Genomic DNA, 15,830 nt, shown 5'->3' on the forward strand with positions numbered 1-15,830 from the left:
TATTTTAAACCAAGTGGTAGTTTTGTCTCTAATATCTGACATACATATGTTTATATTGGAGATTATCCCAGTATGTGAGCTTGATATATGTGTAGAAATGTATAGCAAAAAAACCTCTACCATTTGGGCTGGACATACTCATTTCAGAATGCAGGGTTAAACCACCAGTATGTTTTATTGGAAGCTTCTTGAATGCTATTGAAAGCAGCAGTACTGTCTACCCTGAGGATAAATTAAGCTGACTAAACCTGAGTTATTCTCCAGAGAATGACGACCATATATCGGTGAAAATTGTGGTGAATGACCTGAAGATGTGTTTTTCACTTTGTCAGAGGGTTGCATTGTTTTGAAATAGCACTGTGCTGTGTAATTCTGAGTTCTGTTGCTCTCTAAATTGGTCCCTTCTTCTTTTGCAGGAGTTACTGTGACAATCTTGGTTACCATCCACTAAGTGCTGCTGACTTTGGAAAGATCATGAAAAATGTCTTTCCAAACATGAAGGCACGTCGCCTGGGCACGAGAGGCAAATCGAAATATCCTTTATCAGAATGGTTTTCAGTAATCTCTCTTAAGTTTTCACTTTTGCAGAACATCTGCTGTCCTATTTCAACCAGCAACTGTATTTGGAAATGAATTGAAATCGATAAATATATTCAACTCAAAAGTACTTAGTAGAATAATTGCAGATGTTATGTTCCCAGCTACTTCTCAAACTGCAGGAGAAATAACAAATCGTGGTTGTTAAGATTGTGGTAGCTTTCACCTTATTCTGTCACTGTAATGTGTTCTTAATGGTCTGACCTCCTTTAACAGTAAGACTGACCGAGGCGTGCCATAGGACAGCAGTTGTAAATTATCAGTAAAAGTGGAGAAAGATGTTAGCTCACTTTCTTTCCTTCCTTTAATTTAGAAACATAGGATCGCCTTTGCAAAATATATAACATTCAAAAAATTTTCTTGTGGAATTTGTACTGGAAGATTAGTGCTCTCCGTAAAGTATTTCTCAGCCAACCGTTTAAAGCCTATATTAAAACTAAAGCCAGGTCCCTCTTGTGATGGAGAAATACTTAGGAGCAAACAGAATAAGGAAATGAAAATTCAGAATTTACTAAAGTTCTTCCTACTCTTGGAGGAAGATAGAGGGTCTGTGCATCATATGAGAAGTGCTTCAGCTCTCTCTCTCTGCTTAGCTCCAGGCCTTTCTCACAGCATAAAAATTCACTACTATGGAGAGCAGAGGACAGGAAGGGGAAGGTGGAGGCTGCTTTTCTAAAATGGTTCCAGGTGTTCTTTAACCACCTGTTACACGACCTGCCCTTGTTTTCTAAGTACAAACAAAAATGTCTTGATGTGTCTTTGGCATGTTGCAGGTGATAATCCTGTGCGTTTCAGTGGAAAAAGAGAAATGAAAAGGTTAAAGCCCTTGTGACACTCTTAAGAGTTGTTTTTGTCCCAGTGCCCTGGGCTAAAGTTTCCCTTCTCTGTTCCAGGTTTCCATCTGGATATTTCTTTCCTTCTGACCTGTTTGTTACTGGTGGCTGGCACAGCTTATTAGAAACATTTATTCATTAAATTTATAACAGATGAGAACTATTTTGTTTCATTTAAGACAGTGACATTCTACAAAGACTGTTCCCATTTCAAAGGAGTGAAAATCCTGAGTTTATAATATTAAGGTTTCTCTTACTGAAGAACTCAGAAAAGTAGATATTTCATTCTGATTTTACTTTCATTTCATATGTGATTCCTTCTCAAGTGCTGATTATAAAAGCAGTTCATTTAATTTAAAATACTTTAGACCTTAACTGTGTGTTACATATTGCTACAGTGGACTAAGGAAAAAAGCTTTTGTTCATATGCCAACATTGCCCAATCTTGACTTTCACAAAACTGGAGATGGGGTAAGAATTCTGCCTTTTCTTTTTAATAAGTTGAATTGTATCTTAATATCGACATTGAAATGCATGCTTCATAGTCTCATTTGAATACACCCAGGGACCAGGAACTCTGCCTTTCACAAAATAAATGAGGAAAAAAATTCAACAGTGGCTGAAAAATGTTAGTGTATATGACTTAAATCAACATGACTTCTGAAATTAGGGGAAACAAGGTAGATCTAAACTTACTGATGTGTAAATATATCTGTTAGATTTATTGACAATATATATGTTGTCAGGAGGAAAAATTAAGTTGTAGAGTAATATGTATATTATAAATGTTTTCAGAAGAGAAAGTACGACTAGTAGTATAGTTTTGGTGATGTCAGAAAAGCCTTTAGAAACATTCAAAATATGTCATATATTCTTACCAAGCATTTAAATGCTGTATTCACAGTGCTGCTGATGGCTGTGTACCGGTGGCGATAGACATAGGCCCTTTCCTTGCAAGGCTCTCACATGCCTGCCAGCAGATCACCTCATGATACTTTGACCTGAAAGATTTAGTTATATTTTCTAATTAAGAATACTTATCTTGAATGTGCTTCAGTTTAATTTCTCTGAACTTTTTTTAAAAAGTTAACATTTTGTCTTTATTTTGTTTAGTTGGAAGGAGCTGAACCTTCTGGGCAGCTTCAGAACATCGATGAAGAAGTCATTTCTTCTGCGTGCCGTCTCGTGTGTGAGTGGGCCCAGAAGGTGTTAAGCCAGCCTTTTGACACAGTCTTGGAATTAGCCCGCTTCCTGGTAAAAAGTCATTATATTGGCACCAAGTCCATGGCAGCTCTGACTGTAATGGCAGCGGCACCGCCAGGTACAGAATTACCGTCGACAAGCTGACGCTGAGGGGGTGGCACGGTCTTTAGCGCTGGTAGCAGAAGAAGGGTTTAGCCAAAGAACTTTTTTGTCTTTTGAGTGTTTGTATGAGTTCACTCCTAAGTACCTTAACACTAAGTTCATACAGATTTGTGAGCCCACAGAAGTAGTAATAACAACAGTCCTTTCATTTTAAAGCTTAAAGCTATAGTTATGTGTATTGCTCTGCTGAGATATGAAACTTAAGATTCCCACTTGATACTAACTTTTAAAATTTAAAGAATACATGTATATATGGGTATCTAAATTAACAAATATTAGCTAAGATTAAATGTTTAAATTACTTGAAAGACTCCTATCCCAGAAAGTAATGCTTATAAATAAAATGATCTCTGGACAGTATGAGAGGTGCCTTAGTCTCACAAAAAATAAACTGTATTTCTTTTTAAAAAATTTATCTTTATTGTTGAAAGTATTACAGTTGTCCCCCTTTTTCCCCCCATTGACCCCCTCTACCCCGCTTCTGTCCTGCCCACCCCAGGCACTGTATTTCTGATCATAAATTTCTAATTGGGAAGGTCATGAGTGGGTAGTCATGCCTCAAGCCTATAACTTCTTTAATAAAGGGTTTTAAGCCAGACCTAGGTTATCCAGGTTAACACACCTTTGAGATACCAGAAATAATACCCCTGGAAGGGGGTAAACAGAGCACATAATCTTGTTAATGATCCTGTAATTCATTCCCTGCCTTGCCTTCTCCCACCTCGATGTAGTTCCATCCTTAACTTCAAATGCATAAAAGAAGCTGCAAAGCTGTTATTCCCCTGGAGTATTTCACTCTCCTGCATATGTGGTCAGTTTGGCTCAAATAAACTCGTGAAAATAAAAATATATTAAAAAATTGTATGAAACATTACTATAAAATAAGAGGGATTTTAATATGCAAATGAGTATTTTTATTCAAATAGGAATTTTAGAATTGATAGTTTTAGGAATTGACAGTATTGTTGGAATAAATTACTTCTTCCTAAATTAATGGTTGTGCAAAGTATCAAAAGAAATTTTTAAATGTCTCATTTCGGTCCTACCTTGTAAACCTAAAAAAGAGTGTGTAACTTGGGTAATTACTCTAGGAAATTATAATTTCCATGAAAAAATGTGTCAACATGAAACTTGTTTTCCAGAGATGATTCTTCTGATTGTTAATTGTAAATATTTTAAACTTACAAAAGACTTATCTCAGCCAGAATTTATAGTCTCTGAAATAACTTCACTTTTTTATCTTAATCATTTTAATAATATTTTTTCATTCAGTTCATACTTATCAGAAGCTTTAAACTTTTATGATGTGTGTGTTTGTGATTGTTTTGTCCTTTATTTTATGGTCAATCGAGGACCCACTCCAGCAAAATAATCTCTTACTAGAGCCTTGTCATAATTTTCCTGTCTAGATGTAAACTGTGTGACCCAGATTTGTTTGCATGTACTTACACGTGAGCAGGAGAGTGCTTGGGCAGCCTTACCTAGCTAGATAGCTTGCGTATGTCACCTCATGTATTCCCCCAGCTTTCTGTGAGGTAGGTGGTATTCAGTCCCATCTTACAGATCAGGAAACGACTTGGGAGCGTTAAGTAATTTGTCCTTAGGCAGATAAGTAGTGGGGCCAGGATTTTAAATCTGATCCGCCTGTCTCAAAAGCCCAGGTTAACTCCAAGACACCATGGTTACCTTCTGGCAAAATGAGGTTTTAAAAGATAGGAGCCCTTCAACTCCCTGTGTTCTGTTTCTCCTCTCCCTGTTCACACCTAGAAGGGAACTTCAGCAAGTTGAGGACTGAGGAGGTATGGGGGAAATCTGTCTGTCTTGTGTGCCACATTGCTCATAAAGTCTGAAAGAAATATTAAATGAATTTTTAAAGCATAAAATGTAAAGAGAAGTGTGTGTTTTTAAACAAAAATACTAAAAATGACAAATGTTAACATGTGTTTTCCCTTTGTGAAAGTAGTCAGCTTGGGAATTTGACTAAAAATTGCGTCATTACTCAAAACATTTTTAGAATCTCTCTTGAAATTTTGTTCTCAGTCATTGCTGCATTTTTTTGAATACCTTCGGTAGTAATCTTCATCCTTTGAAGGTGAATATGTGGGTGGGGGTTTTTTTGTAAATTTAGTCTCCATAGTATATAGAACAGGCTGTGTTACAAATGTTCTTTTATAAGTCAGCTGCTTGGAACTCATTCCTGTCAGAAAGCCTGGCAGGAGGGGTAAGACAGCTTTGAGCCTTTGGCAGGGACTCTCAGGGGTGCAGGTGCCCAGAAGCCGGAGCTGAGGCTGGGGGCCAGGAGGGAGCCGTGCCATTTGAGTTGGATTTGAAGAGAGAGAAAAAGAATACTTAGGAGATAAAAGGTGTTGAGGGGTCAGAAGATGAGTAATTATTGAGAAGTGGGAGAGAGCTTACAGTCACTTCTTTCTCTCCTTCCTGTCTCCCCCTCCTCAAGTGGTCGTTGTTAACAATGAAAAGCAGAAATAGGGCTGGGGAAAGGAATGGCAAGGTGTACCAGAAGGATGGTGTTTCCGCTCACTTCCTCTCCCCACTGTTTTTACCAACCACAGCTTACTTTCTGATGACCCTAATGCCACACCCTAAATTTTAAAATTGTTATGATCAATTTTCCTTAAATTAAAATTTATCTCTTGCTTATTTTATAATTCTTTTTTCTCAGTGTTGATCTTACTACTTCAGTAAAAAGTTTTCTCAGCAACAGTTTTTCAGGATACCTTGACCTCAGTCTTATTAAGAACCTGCTTAATTTCTCATAGGTTGTGCTGGCATAATTATACAGTAGCAGTTAAAATAGTACCTATTTTCATGAATTTCTGGGAGAACTAAATACTTCCATATCGATTTTTTTTTCTAAGATATGTATAGTTTCAGCAAATACTTATTGAATGCCCCTCATGGGCTGAATATTAAAATCATAGAAATTCATGAATTTCTATTAGAGAAGGAGGGAGGGATATCTGCCAATAAAATGTGAAACATGCTCTCTTGGCGTTTGTTTATCTTACTTAGCTTGAGCACATTTATGACACAGCTCCTTCTCTTCAAAATCTTCTGTTGTTGGTTTAACTGAAACTGTCACCAGAGTTAAATCATATTTTTTAAGGTTTCCCCCTAAAGTCGTATTGACAAATGTATTTAAACTGGAAGCCTTAATACTTCTGCTTTATAAAGAAATTGTGAGTTAAAATCTGTTGGTTTGGGTTGCTTTGTCCAGTAGAGGGGCACATACGCAAAGAAATTGAGCCTTAGCCACCTTTTAGGAAGGAGAGTATTTACTTCACCTCTCCTTTCTGTTTATTTTCAGGAATTAAAGGAATTACCCAGCCTTCTGCTTTTATACCTACAGCTGAAAGTAATTCCTTTCAGCCTCAAGTGAAGACTTTGCCGTCGCCTATTGATGCTAAGCAGCAGTTGCAACGGAAAATCCAGAAGAAGCAGCAAGAACAGAAACTACAATCCCCTTTGCCAGGAGAATCCTCAGCAAAGAAATCGGAAGGCACCGCAGCCAGTGGGGTGACCAGTCTCTCCAATGGAAATCCCGCGATCCTCTCCCCTCAGCCTATTGGTATCGTTGTGGCAGCTGTCCCTAGTCCCATCCCGGTAATGTCATTGAACAGTGTTTGGCCTTCTCGGGATGGCGGGAAATCGATCATTTAATTAAAAGTAGCACACAAGAAGGAGGAAAATACAGGAGTAGATTCATTATAAACTGATTTTGTGACCACGGATAAATTTAGTTTTGTCTGGTTGCCTTTTATCCAGAATACTTCATTGATTACGAAATGAACTATAAAATGTAAGTGAGAGTACAAAGGTCCAGGATGTGTAAAATAAGCATGTTGCCAGTCAGAGCTTTGTGTAAGAGAGGAGTCACTTTCAGAGTGGTCTTATCTCTGGCTAAGCCAGGGCAATGCAGTTATAAGCTTTTCGGGGGTTTAAACTTTTTTTCTTTTTAACATTCAGATGGAGCAAAATTGTAATGTGTACTGATGATGCTTTCACATAGACCTAGCTCTGTGGCTTGCTAGATGTAGGACCTTGGGCAAGTCCCTTAGCTACCCCGAGTCTTATTTCCTTATCAACAAATAGAGGTTGCAGTCTTCTCCTTTCCTATCTCACACAACTCAACTTATGATGAAAGGGGCTTTTAAAATAAGAGTGCATTGCCCTGCTGGGTGTGGCTTAGCAGTTGAGCATCGACCTAGGATCCAGGAGATCGCAGTTCCATTCCCAGTCAGGGCACATGCCCGGGTTGTGGGCTCGATCCCCAGTTAGGTGGCGCGCAGGAGGCAGTTGGTCAGTGATGACTCTCCCATCATTGTTGTTTCTCTCTCTCTCCCCCTCTCCCTTCCTCTCTCTGAAATCAATAAAGATATATTTTTAAAAAAATAAAAAATAAAATAAGAGTGCATCATGCTAATAAAACAAGGTGGTATTTTATGTTATTATAGATGATATCATTAAGGAGATATCTTATTGTTGTTTTGTTGTTGTTCTTATCATTGTTATCATGTCATTAAAACTACCTGGTAACCATACTCTTGCACTATTCACGATAGAGCAAACTTGGAGACAGTAGTTTTATATGAGACCCGCCCACTGTGGTTTAGTTACTAATGTCCAAGGCAGACCATTTATAAGACAGTCTCCCCATGAGTGAGTCATCTTGGCACAGACTCCTGGTAGATACCCTTACAGTTGTGTGTTTCTTCAGGATTTTATCTCCTCTTCCTATAATCTCCTTAAAAATCATTGTTTTAACAAATATTCATTATCTTAGTAGTGTTCTTATATATCATATTTTGTAACTATATTGCACTTATGTTGCATTTATTATAATATTAATATATGTCTGTATAGAACTCAATGTAGAAGAACTCTCATCTAACATAGGAACTGTCTTTTTTGTTTCTTTTTAGCATAACATTTATGAAAATGCCTTAATACTATATATATATGTGATTACTGTTAATATCCTAGACTTGTTAAACCTGATTTTTTTTGTTTTTCTCTTTCTAATAGGTCCAGCGGACCAGGCAATTGGTAACATCACCAAGTCCAATGAGTTCTTCTGATGGCAAAGTTCTTCCCCTCAATGTACAAGTGGTCACTCAGCACATGCAGTCTGTGAAACAGGCACCAAAGACTCCTCAGAACGTCCCAGCCAGTCCTGGTGGGGACCGTTCTGCCCGGAACCGCTACCCTCAGATCTTACCTAAACCAGCCAACACCAGTGCACTCACCATCCGCTCTCCAACTACTGTCCTTTTTACTAGCAGTCCCATCAAAACTGCTGTTGTACCCACTTCCCACATGAGTTCTCTAAACGTGGTGAAAATGACAGCAATATCCCTCACGCCCAGCAACAGTAGTGCCCCCCTGAAACATTCTGCCTCAGTAAACAGTGCTACAGGAACAACAGAGGAATCAAGGACCTTCCCACAGATCAAGAATGGTTCTGTTGTTTCACTTCAGTCTCCTGGATCCAAGACCAGTGGTGCCGCTGGAGCATCTGCCGTGGAAGTCAAAATGGAACCGGAAATGTCATCAGATGAGCACCCCGTGCAGTGCCAAGAGAACGCTGATGGTACTAAAGCTCCTAAAACGCCTAGCGCCCTTTTGGGACAGAAAAGTCATACAGATGGAGTAGTGCAAAAACCTTCAAATGAAGGTGTCACCGAAATAAAAGCAACTAAGGTCTGTGACCAGAGGACCAAATGTAAGAGTCGCTGTAATGAGATTCCACCAGGCACTTCGACAGGCAATAATCAAAGCACTATCACTCTCTCAGTTGCCACTCAGAACTTAACATTCACCAGCACCAGCTCACCATCTAATGGTGACTCAATAAATAAAGACCCTAAATTATGCACTAAAAGTCCAAGAAAGCGACCGTCTTCTGCATTGCAAGAGTCCCAGGTGCCTCCGGTAAAGAAACCCATTGTGGAACAGCTTTCTGCAGCCATCCTAGAAGGTCAGAAACCAGGCAGTGTTAAGAAGGACCAAAAGGCTCCACATTCAGGGAAAGCAGAAAGTTCAGCAGCAGGTGCTCCTCTTCCTAGCAAGATGTCAATAAATGTCAACTCACACGTAATGGCAAGCCAGCCGTTGAGTTCAGCCCTTATTACCAGTGATTCAGCTTTGGAGCAGCAAACACCGTCGTCATCTCCAGATATAAAAGTAAAACTTGAAGGGAGTGTCTTTCTCTTGGACAGCGATTCAAAAACAGGTGGCAGCTTTAATCCAAACGAATGGCAGCAGATGACTAAGGACTCTGAGTTTGTCTCCGCCGCCTGTGAACAACAGCAAGATGTCAGTGTTATGACGATTCCTGAGCACTCTGATATCAGTGACTTAGAGAAATCTGTCTGGGAATTGGAAGGAATGCCGCAGGACACATATACCCAGCAGCTACATAGCCAGATGCAGGAGTCGTCTTTGAATCAAATACAAGCACAGTCTTCAGATCAGTTACCTCTACAGTCCGAGCTGAAAGAGTTTGAGCCTTCTGTTTCCCAAACAAATGAAAGCTACTTTCCTTTTGATGATGAACTCACACAAGATAGTATCGTGGAAGAGCTGGTGCTTATGGAGCAGCAAATGTCAATGAACAATTCTCATTCTTATGGTAACTGTTTGGGAATGACCCTTCAGAATCAGTCCGTAACTCCAGGAGCTCCCATGTCATCTCATGCCTCCAGCACCCACTTCTACCATCCAATCCATAGCAATGGCACTCCGATCCACACCCCCACTCCCACGCCTACTCCTACTCCAACCCCAACCCCAACCCCAACCCCAACATCTGAAATGATTGCTGGGTCTCAGAGTCTGTCACGGGAGAGCCCTTGCTCCAGGCTAGCCCAGACCACACCTGTGGATAGTGCTTTAGGAAGTAGCCGACATACACCCATCGGTACTCCACACTCTAACTGCAGCAGTAGTGTTCCTCCCAGCCCTGTTGAATGCAGGAATCCATTTGCATTTACCCCTATAAGCTCCAGTATGGCATATCATGATGCCAGCATTGTCTCAAGTAGTCCTGTGAAACCGATGCAAAGACCCATGGCCACACACCCTGACAAAACCAAGCTTGAATGGATGAATAATGGGTACAGTGGGGTTGGCAGTTCATCAGTTTCTGGCCACGGCATTCTCCCAAGCTATCAGGAACTGGTGGAAGACCGTTTCAGGAAACCTCATGCTTTTGCTGTGCCTGGACAGTCTTATCAGTCCCAGTCCAGACATCATGACACTCATTTTGGTCGTTTGACTCCTGTCTCTCCTGTGCAGCATCAAGGTGCCACTGTAAATAACAGCAACAAACAGGAGGGTTTTGCCGTCCCTGCCCCTCTCGATAATAAAGGAACTAATTCATCTGCCAGCAGCAACTTCAGATGCCGGAGTGTGAGCCCTGCTGTTCATCGCCAACGTAATCTTAGTGGAAGCACCCTCTATCCAGTATCTAATATCCCCCGATCTAATGTGACCCCCTTTGGAAGTCCAGTAACCCCAGAAGTTCATGTTTTTACAAATGTTCACACAGACGCATGTGCCAACAACATAGCTCAAAGAAGTCAGTCAGTCCCATTGACGGTCATGATGCAGACAGCCTTCCCGAACGCTCTTCAGAAGCAAACAAACAGTAAAAAAATAACCAATGTTTTGTTGAGTAAACTCGATTCTGACAATGATGATGCAGTGAGAGGTTTGGGCATGAACAACCTGCCCTCCAATTACACAGCTCGGATGAATCTCACTCAGATTTTGGAAACTTCCACTGTTTTTCCTAGTGCCAATCCTCAGAATATGATCGATTCCAGCACTTCTGTGTATGAATTCCAAACACCATCTTACCTCACCAAAAGTAATAGCACCGATCAGATCAGTTTTTCTCCTGGAGATAATCAAGCACAATCAGAAATTGGAGAGCAACAATTAGATTTCAGTAGCACTGTTAAAGACCTGTTGAGTGGAGACAGCTTGCAAACCAACCAGCAGCTGGTAGGTCAGGTAGCACCTGACCTCACTAACACTGCGGCTGATTTCTCAAGCGATATCAGGTTGTCTTCTGAGCTCTCAGGCAGCATCAATGATTTGAACACTTTAGACCCGAATCTACTGTTTGATCCAGGTCGTCAGCAGGGACAAGATGATGAAGCTACACTGGAAGAATTAAAGAATGACCCATTATTTCAACAAATCTGCAATGAGTCTATGAGCTCTATGACTTCGTCAGGTTTTGAATGGATAGAAAGCAAGGACCATCCTACTGTTGAAATGTTGGGTTAAATTGTGTTTTATAACATGTAGCACACTGTATCTAAAGACATATGTATTGTATTTGTCTTAATGGAAGTGCCTCCCGCAGCAGAAACACTTACTATTAATTGTGACATTTTAAAAAAGAGTTTGCTGCAGAAGTGGTTTTCTTCAATAGGAAATGGTTAGACTCGCCTCAGTTCTTAAAAAGTTTCTGAAAAGACAGTAGGCTGTAGAAGAACGAGTATTAGGTTTTAAATTTCATAATGTTCCCCATTTTAATCACATTGTTTGCTAGTAAACAGTTGACTAACCAGCTTTTACAAGAGCAGTCTAGATCTTTATTTTGTGTAAGTTCATTTTAATTCATTGGTTGGTCTGCACAGAATTTAGAGGAAACCATTGATTGTAGGCATAGGCTTTCTGTTGTTGTTGGCATTATCTTTTAGCTATGAAATCATAGATAAGGTGAATTGTAGGCAAGAAGTTCTTCCTCGAAACAGGGATAATATTCAGGTTATTATAAGTATTTAGGCTTGAAGCATAGAGCTACTGTAGAACGAAAATTCTCTCTAGGACATTCTGGGACTTCAGTACCACTTGCACCTGCGATGAAGGGCTTAAATAGGAAAAAATAATGAAAAATTAAATATTAAGGAAAGCAAAAGCTGCGCTATAACTGTTAAAAGGAAAAACTAGTAGCCATTTATATTTGTGACCTTGCATTAATCTTCTTTCAAAATTTTGATTTTAATAGGGAGCTGGCACACACACACACACGGAAGCCCACAAAACAAGTAACTACAAACATGATGATTTAGTGGAATGAAACAGGCATGTTAGAAAAAAATATTTTATGTTTTATCATTTGGTAACTGAGACAGGGGAATTGAGAAGGACAATAAGTGCATTTTTTTCTTTGTTTCCTCACAGTGACTGCCTGCACATACTAAAGTTCTATTTAAGGTTTATTTTGAAGCTTTTTTATAATATTCATCAGTCCTCCGTTTTGTAACTGACCCCGTCACTCCTCCCAAACGTGGTAATTCAGTCTGAGCATGGGGCCTCTTTGAGAGACAAGCAGGAGGGAGGTCACGTGAAAAACTAAGGAAAAACATTTCACCACCTGAGGTCTGAAGCCACCAACCTTTATGTCTCTGATAAAACAAAGGGGGATATCGATAGTACTTGAAGAAGAGGAGCATTTTATTACATGCTTAATTTATTTATTGTGATAATCACAATTGCAAAATAAGCACTCAGGATTTGTTTTAAAATGTTTCTCTCAATGGCTCCCATTTTGTTTTATGAATAATTATTTATGAATTTCATGTTGACACAAGTCCACTCACTAGTTGACCGCTCCATTAAGCTGTTTTCAAGATTACTTTGAGATGATTTAAAAATTGCCATTAGACTCCTAAAGCTGGCATTTAAACCGTTGCTCTGCTACCTTGAACCTAGCTGTAAGTTTTCCTTTACCTCAATTAGTAAGCCAATCAGAAGACTACAATCAATGAATATTTAACAGTTGTGATGAAGGGTTTAATTTAATAAGGTTTCACTGTTCACTAAATTTGCAAGGTAGGGTATTAACATATTTTGATAAATAAATGGTGCTAGGGTTGGCTCAGAGGTTTATATATCGATATGTCCTAGTTATTGGCAATTTGTGTATGTTTGCTGTTATCTTGATTTAATGACCTGTTAGATATTTTTTCTTGATGCTAGTTATTTCTTCACTGTACATTGAGACACAGCACTACTGCACACCAAAGTATGCAATACCCAAAGGAAACTGTGCGACTTCTGTAACAGATGATGGGAGCCTTTCTATACGAGATACTCTGAAGAGGTTTTGAGGCCATTCTAATCCCATGTTTACATTATTAGCTTCCTACTAATATAAAAATAATGGAAATCTTTTTTGATAAAAAATAATAATAAAATAAAAACTGGAGGATTTTTAACCCCTGTACAGTATTGCAGCAAACACTTTAAATTTGGTTGAATTCGTCCAGCAAACTTTCTGGGGTTCATATATTGCACTAAATTTGTTGAACCTGTGGTAGGCACATCTCTTAGGATAAATGCAACCAATACAGTCCACAGATTAAACTTTTTAAATGTGTTTCATTATGAAAAGACAAAAAATGTCATCAAAGTGACAGATAAAATTGTCTTATGTAGCAATGTGCATTGATCTCAATGAGATATTTCTATTTCTTATTCTCTTACATGAGAATATTACAGCAGGAAGAATTAAGTTTAGTTTGCTTCACCATGTTAATACATGATCACAAAATGTGCATGAGTGTTATTGACTTATCTTGTACAGTACTAGGTATTCCTGTAACCACTTTTTTTTTTCCCTTGGCTGTATTGAAACTGGTTCCGTGTCAACCAGACAAGCATAGTTATTCACAAGTTATTTACTTTTTTTATGTTTACTAACTCGGCTTAGTTATTGTTGAATATGTTCTTTTCTCGGATTATTTTCATTGTTTTGATGTTTAAAACATTTTGCATACTGTTTATCATGATAAGACTTCATGAAGTAAATAATTTTGCATATAATTGCAATAAGCACTGACTTTTGAACTGAAAAGAAGGAAAGTGTTTTGTGCAGTGCATCTGAGGTTCATATAAGAGTCTTGTACTATAATGTGCTTACCTACACCATAAATGACAAAAACAAGCCCTGTTTCATGTTTTCATTTAGTGCAAAAAGTCAGATTTCCCCAATGTTTTGTTGTCTGTTGTACCTGCTAAAACTACAGTAGTTGGATATTGCAGTAGCATTTCAGTTCTCCTTTTTTATTGAAAGTGCTCAAAAATTGTTTTTTAAATGTTTTCAAAATCAATTAAAAACATTTTATATTAAACTGACTGGATCTTAAGGTGATTTATGGGATCTGTTTATAAACAGACTTGATGCCGTTCTTCTTTGAGCTCATGAAATATGGGGAAATGGGTAAGAATCAGTACAGGGCACAACAGGGCTGCTGACCTGCTCCCTGCTCTTCACCCAGAAGGGTGCAGCGCCCTGACTCCCCCGAACTCTGCTGTTCACTTAGGATCTGTCACCAGCAGGTGGCACGTGGCATAGAGTTTTATGTTATCCAAAAAAACCCATCTTTTGCTTATTCATATAATGTTGGCTTTACAGTGTTAACCTGTGGAGTACCTAGATATGTAAATTTTTGGAGCTTCGAAAAGAAAAATAATAGAAAAAATGGAGAAGATTTTTAAAGCACAGCTGTATTTGAAAGCAGTTTAGGCAAACCAGAACTACGAAGTGGCAAGCGTACCGAACTTGTAAATCAGAACCCGAGTTGTACGCCTGGAAGCAGGAAAGAGCAGCCAGAAATTTCAACTCCTGCAGAGTAATGAAAAACAAGGGTCTGAGGTGGAGCCGCCTCGCTCTGGGAACTGAGGCGAAGCAGCATAACGTACATTGTAGGGACTATACCATTGTCGCCGGGGCCGGGGCCAAACCGCCTACTCGTCTGTGTAGGCCTGTGATAGCCCTGCGTGTGGACAGGTGTGGAGGCAGTTACAGAAGGAAAGGAGAGTAGGGGTTCGGAAGGGAGGAGGGGAAGGTCAGGAAGACTCCCACGCAAGACGGGCCTCAAGCCCTGGCCGGTGCTGCTCAGCGCTTAGAGCATCAGCCCGAGCACCACAGGGTTGCGGGTTTGATTCCCCGTCAAGGGCATGTACCCGGCTTGCGGGTTCGCTCCTGGCCCCCAGTCGGGGCGCGTGCAGGAGACATCCAGCCGATGTGTCTCTCTCACATCAGTGCTTCTTTCTCTCTCTCTTCCCCTCTTTTCCTCTCTCTCTGAAAAGCAGTGGGAAAATATCCTCTGGTGAGGATTAACAACAACAACGATGAGCTTCAAACCAAAATCCTAAAGTACTTGAAGAAAATGAAACCAATCCTAAGAATGACAATCAGCAATCACTCAAGATAAAAGTAATGAACTACCTAGACGTTCATTTAAAGTAAGTATTTTAGGGTTATCAGTGACAGAAGGAAAAGGAAAATTTAAATAATCAAGAACAAATAAAGCAAGAACCAGGGGATATAATAAACCAGTATGAAAGTCTGGGGGGGAAATTGTATAATTCCTGAGGTGCTTTTGGTTGCAAGTAAAAGAAAACCTAACACCGGCTAAAACCGTAAGGACACTTACTTTTAGGTTAAGAATTTTGGAGACGGCAGGGTTCATTTAGTGTAGTATCAAGTGTCCAGTGCAAGGAAATTACATACACACACACACATATATATATACTTACATTATCAAGTACTGTGTTTCTGTTCCATCATCAACATTGCTTTTCTGTGTCTGTTGCCTCACAGTCAGGATGGCTGCCACAGCTCCAAATATATGTTTAATACATTCCAAAGAAGATGCTAAAGGCAGCTCTCAAGCTTTTATCAGAGAAAAAAAATCCCAGAGTCTCCCATTAGGCACTTGTGTCTCACTCTCCAGCCCCCACTTAGTCTCATTGGACAAAACAAGGTCAGAGGCCTACCCTAAAGCCAATTAGCTTAGATTCCTGATTCATCCTCTGTAGCTTTGGGGAGGGCCCATTTCCTTGAGTTCCAGGGTGCAACATTGCGGTGATGGCTGGGGCTGCAGGGGGTCGGGTGGAGGAGGGTTTAGGGATAAGTGGTGATAGAGACACAACTTGGGGGGGGAGGGGTGAACACACTACAATCTACAGGTGATGTATTATGGAACTGTGCAC

General features: G+C 39.7%; 1 protein-coding gene across 1 annotated transcript in view; it reads left to right on the top strand.

Moving 5' to 3' along the window:
• RFX7 (regulatory factor X7) overlaps positions 1–13,963 on the top strand; it is a 106,105-nt gene extending 92,142 nt beyond the window's left edge. Inside the window, exons 5-9 of the mRNA XM_016224960.2 lie at positions 417–533; positions 1,817–1,901; positions 2,544–2,751; positions 6,121–6,416; positions 7,839–13,963. Coding sequence (XP_016080446.2) covers positions 417–533; positions 1,817–1,901; positions 2,544–2,751; positions 6,121–6,416; positions 7,839–11,108 — 3,976 coding nt within the window. The 3' untranslated portion in view covers positions 11,109–13,963. The remainder of the gene's footprint in view (positions 1–416; positions 534–1,816; positions 1,902–2,543; positions 2,752–6,120; positions 6,417–7,838) is intronic.
• The last annotated feature ends 1,867 nt before the right edge of the window (positions 13,964–15,830 follow it).

This window comes from Miniopterus natalensis, chromosome 1 (genome assembly GCF_054644295.1).
Source record: "Miniopterus natalensis isolate mMinNat1 chromosome 1, mMinNat1.hap1, whole genome shotgun sequence".
Taxonomy (NCBI): domain Eukaryota; kingdom Metazoa; phylum Chordata; class Mammalia; order Chiroptera; family Miniopteridae; genus Miniopterus; species Miniopterus natalensis.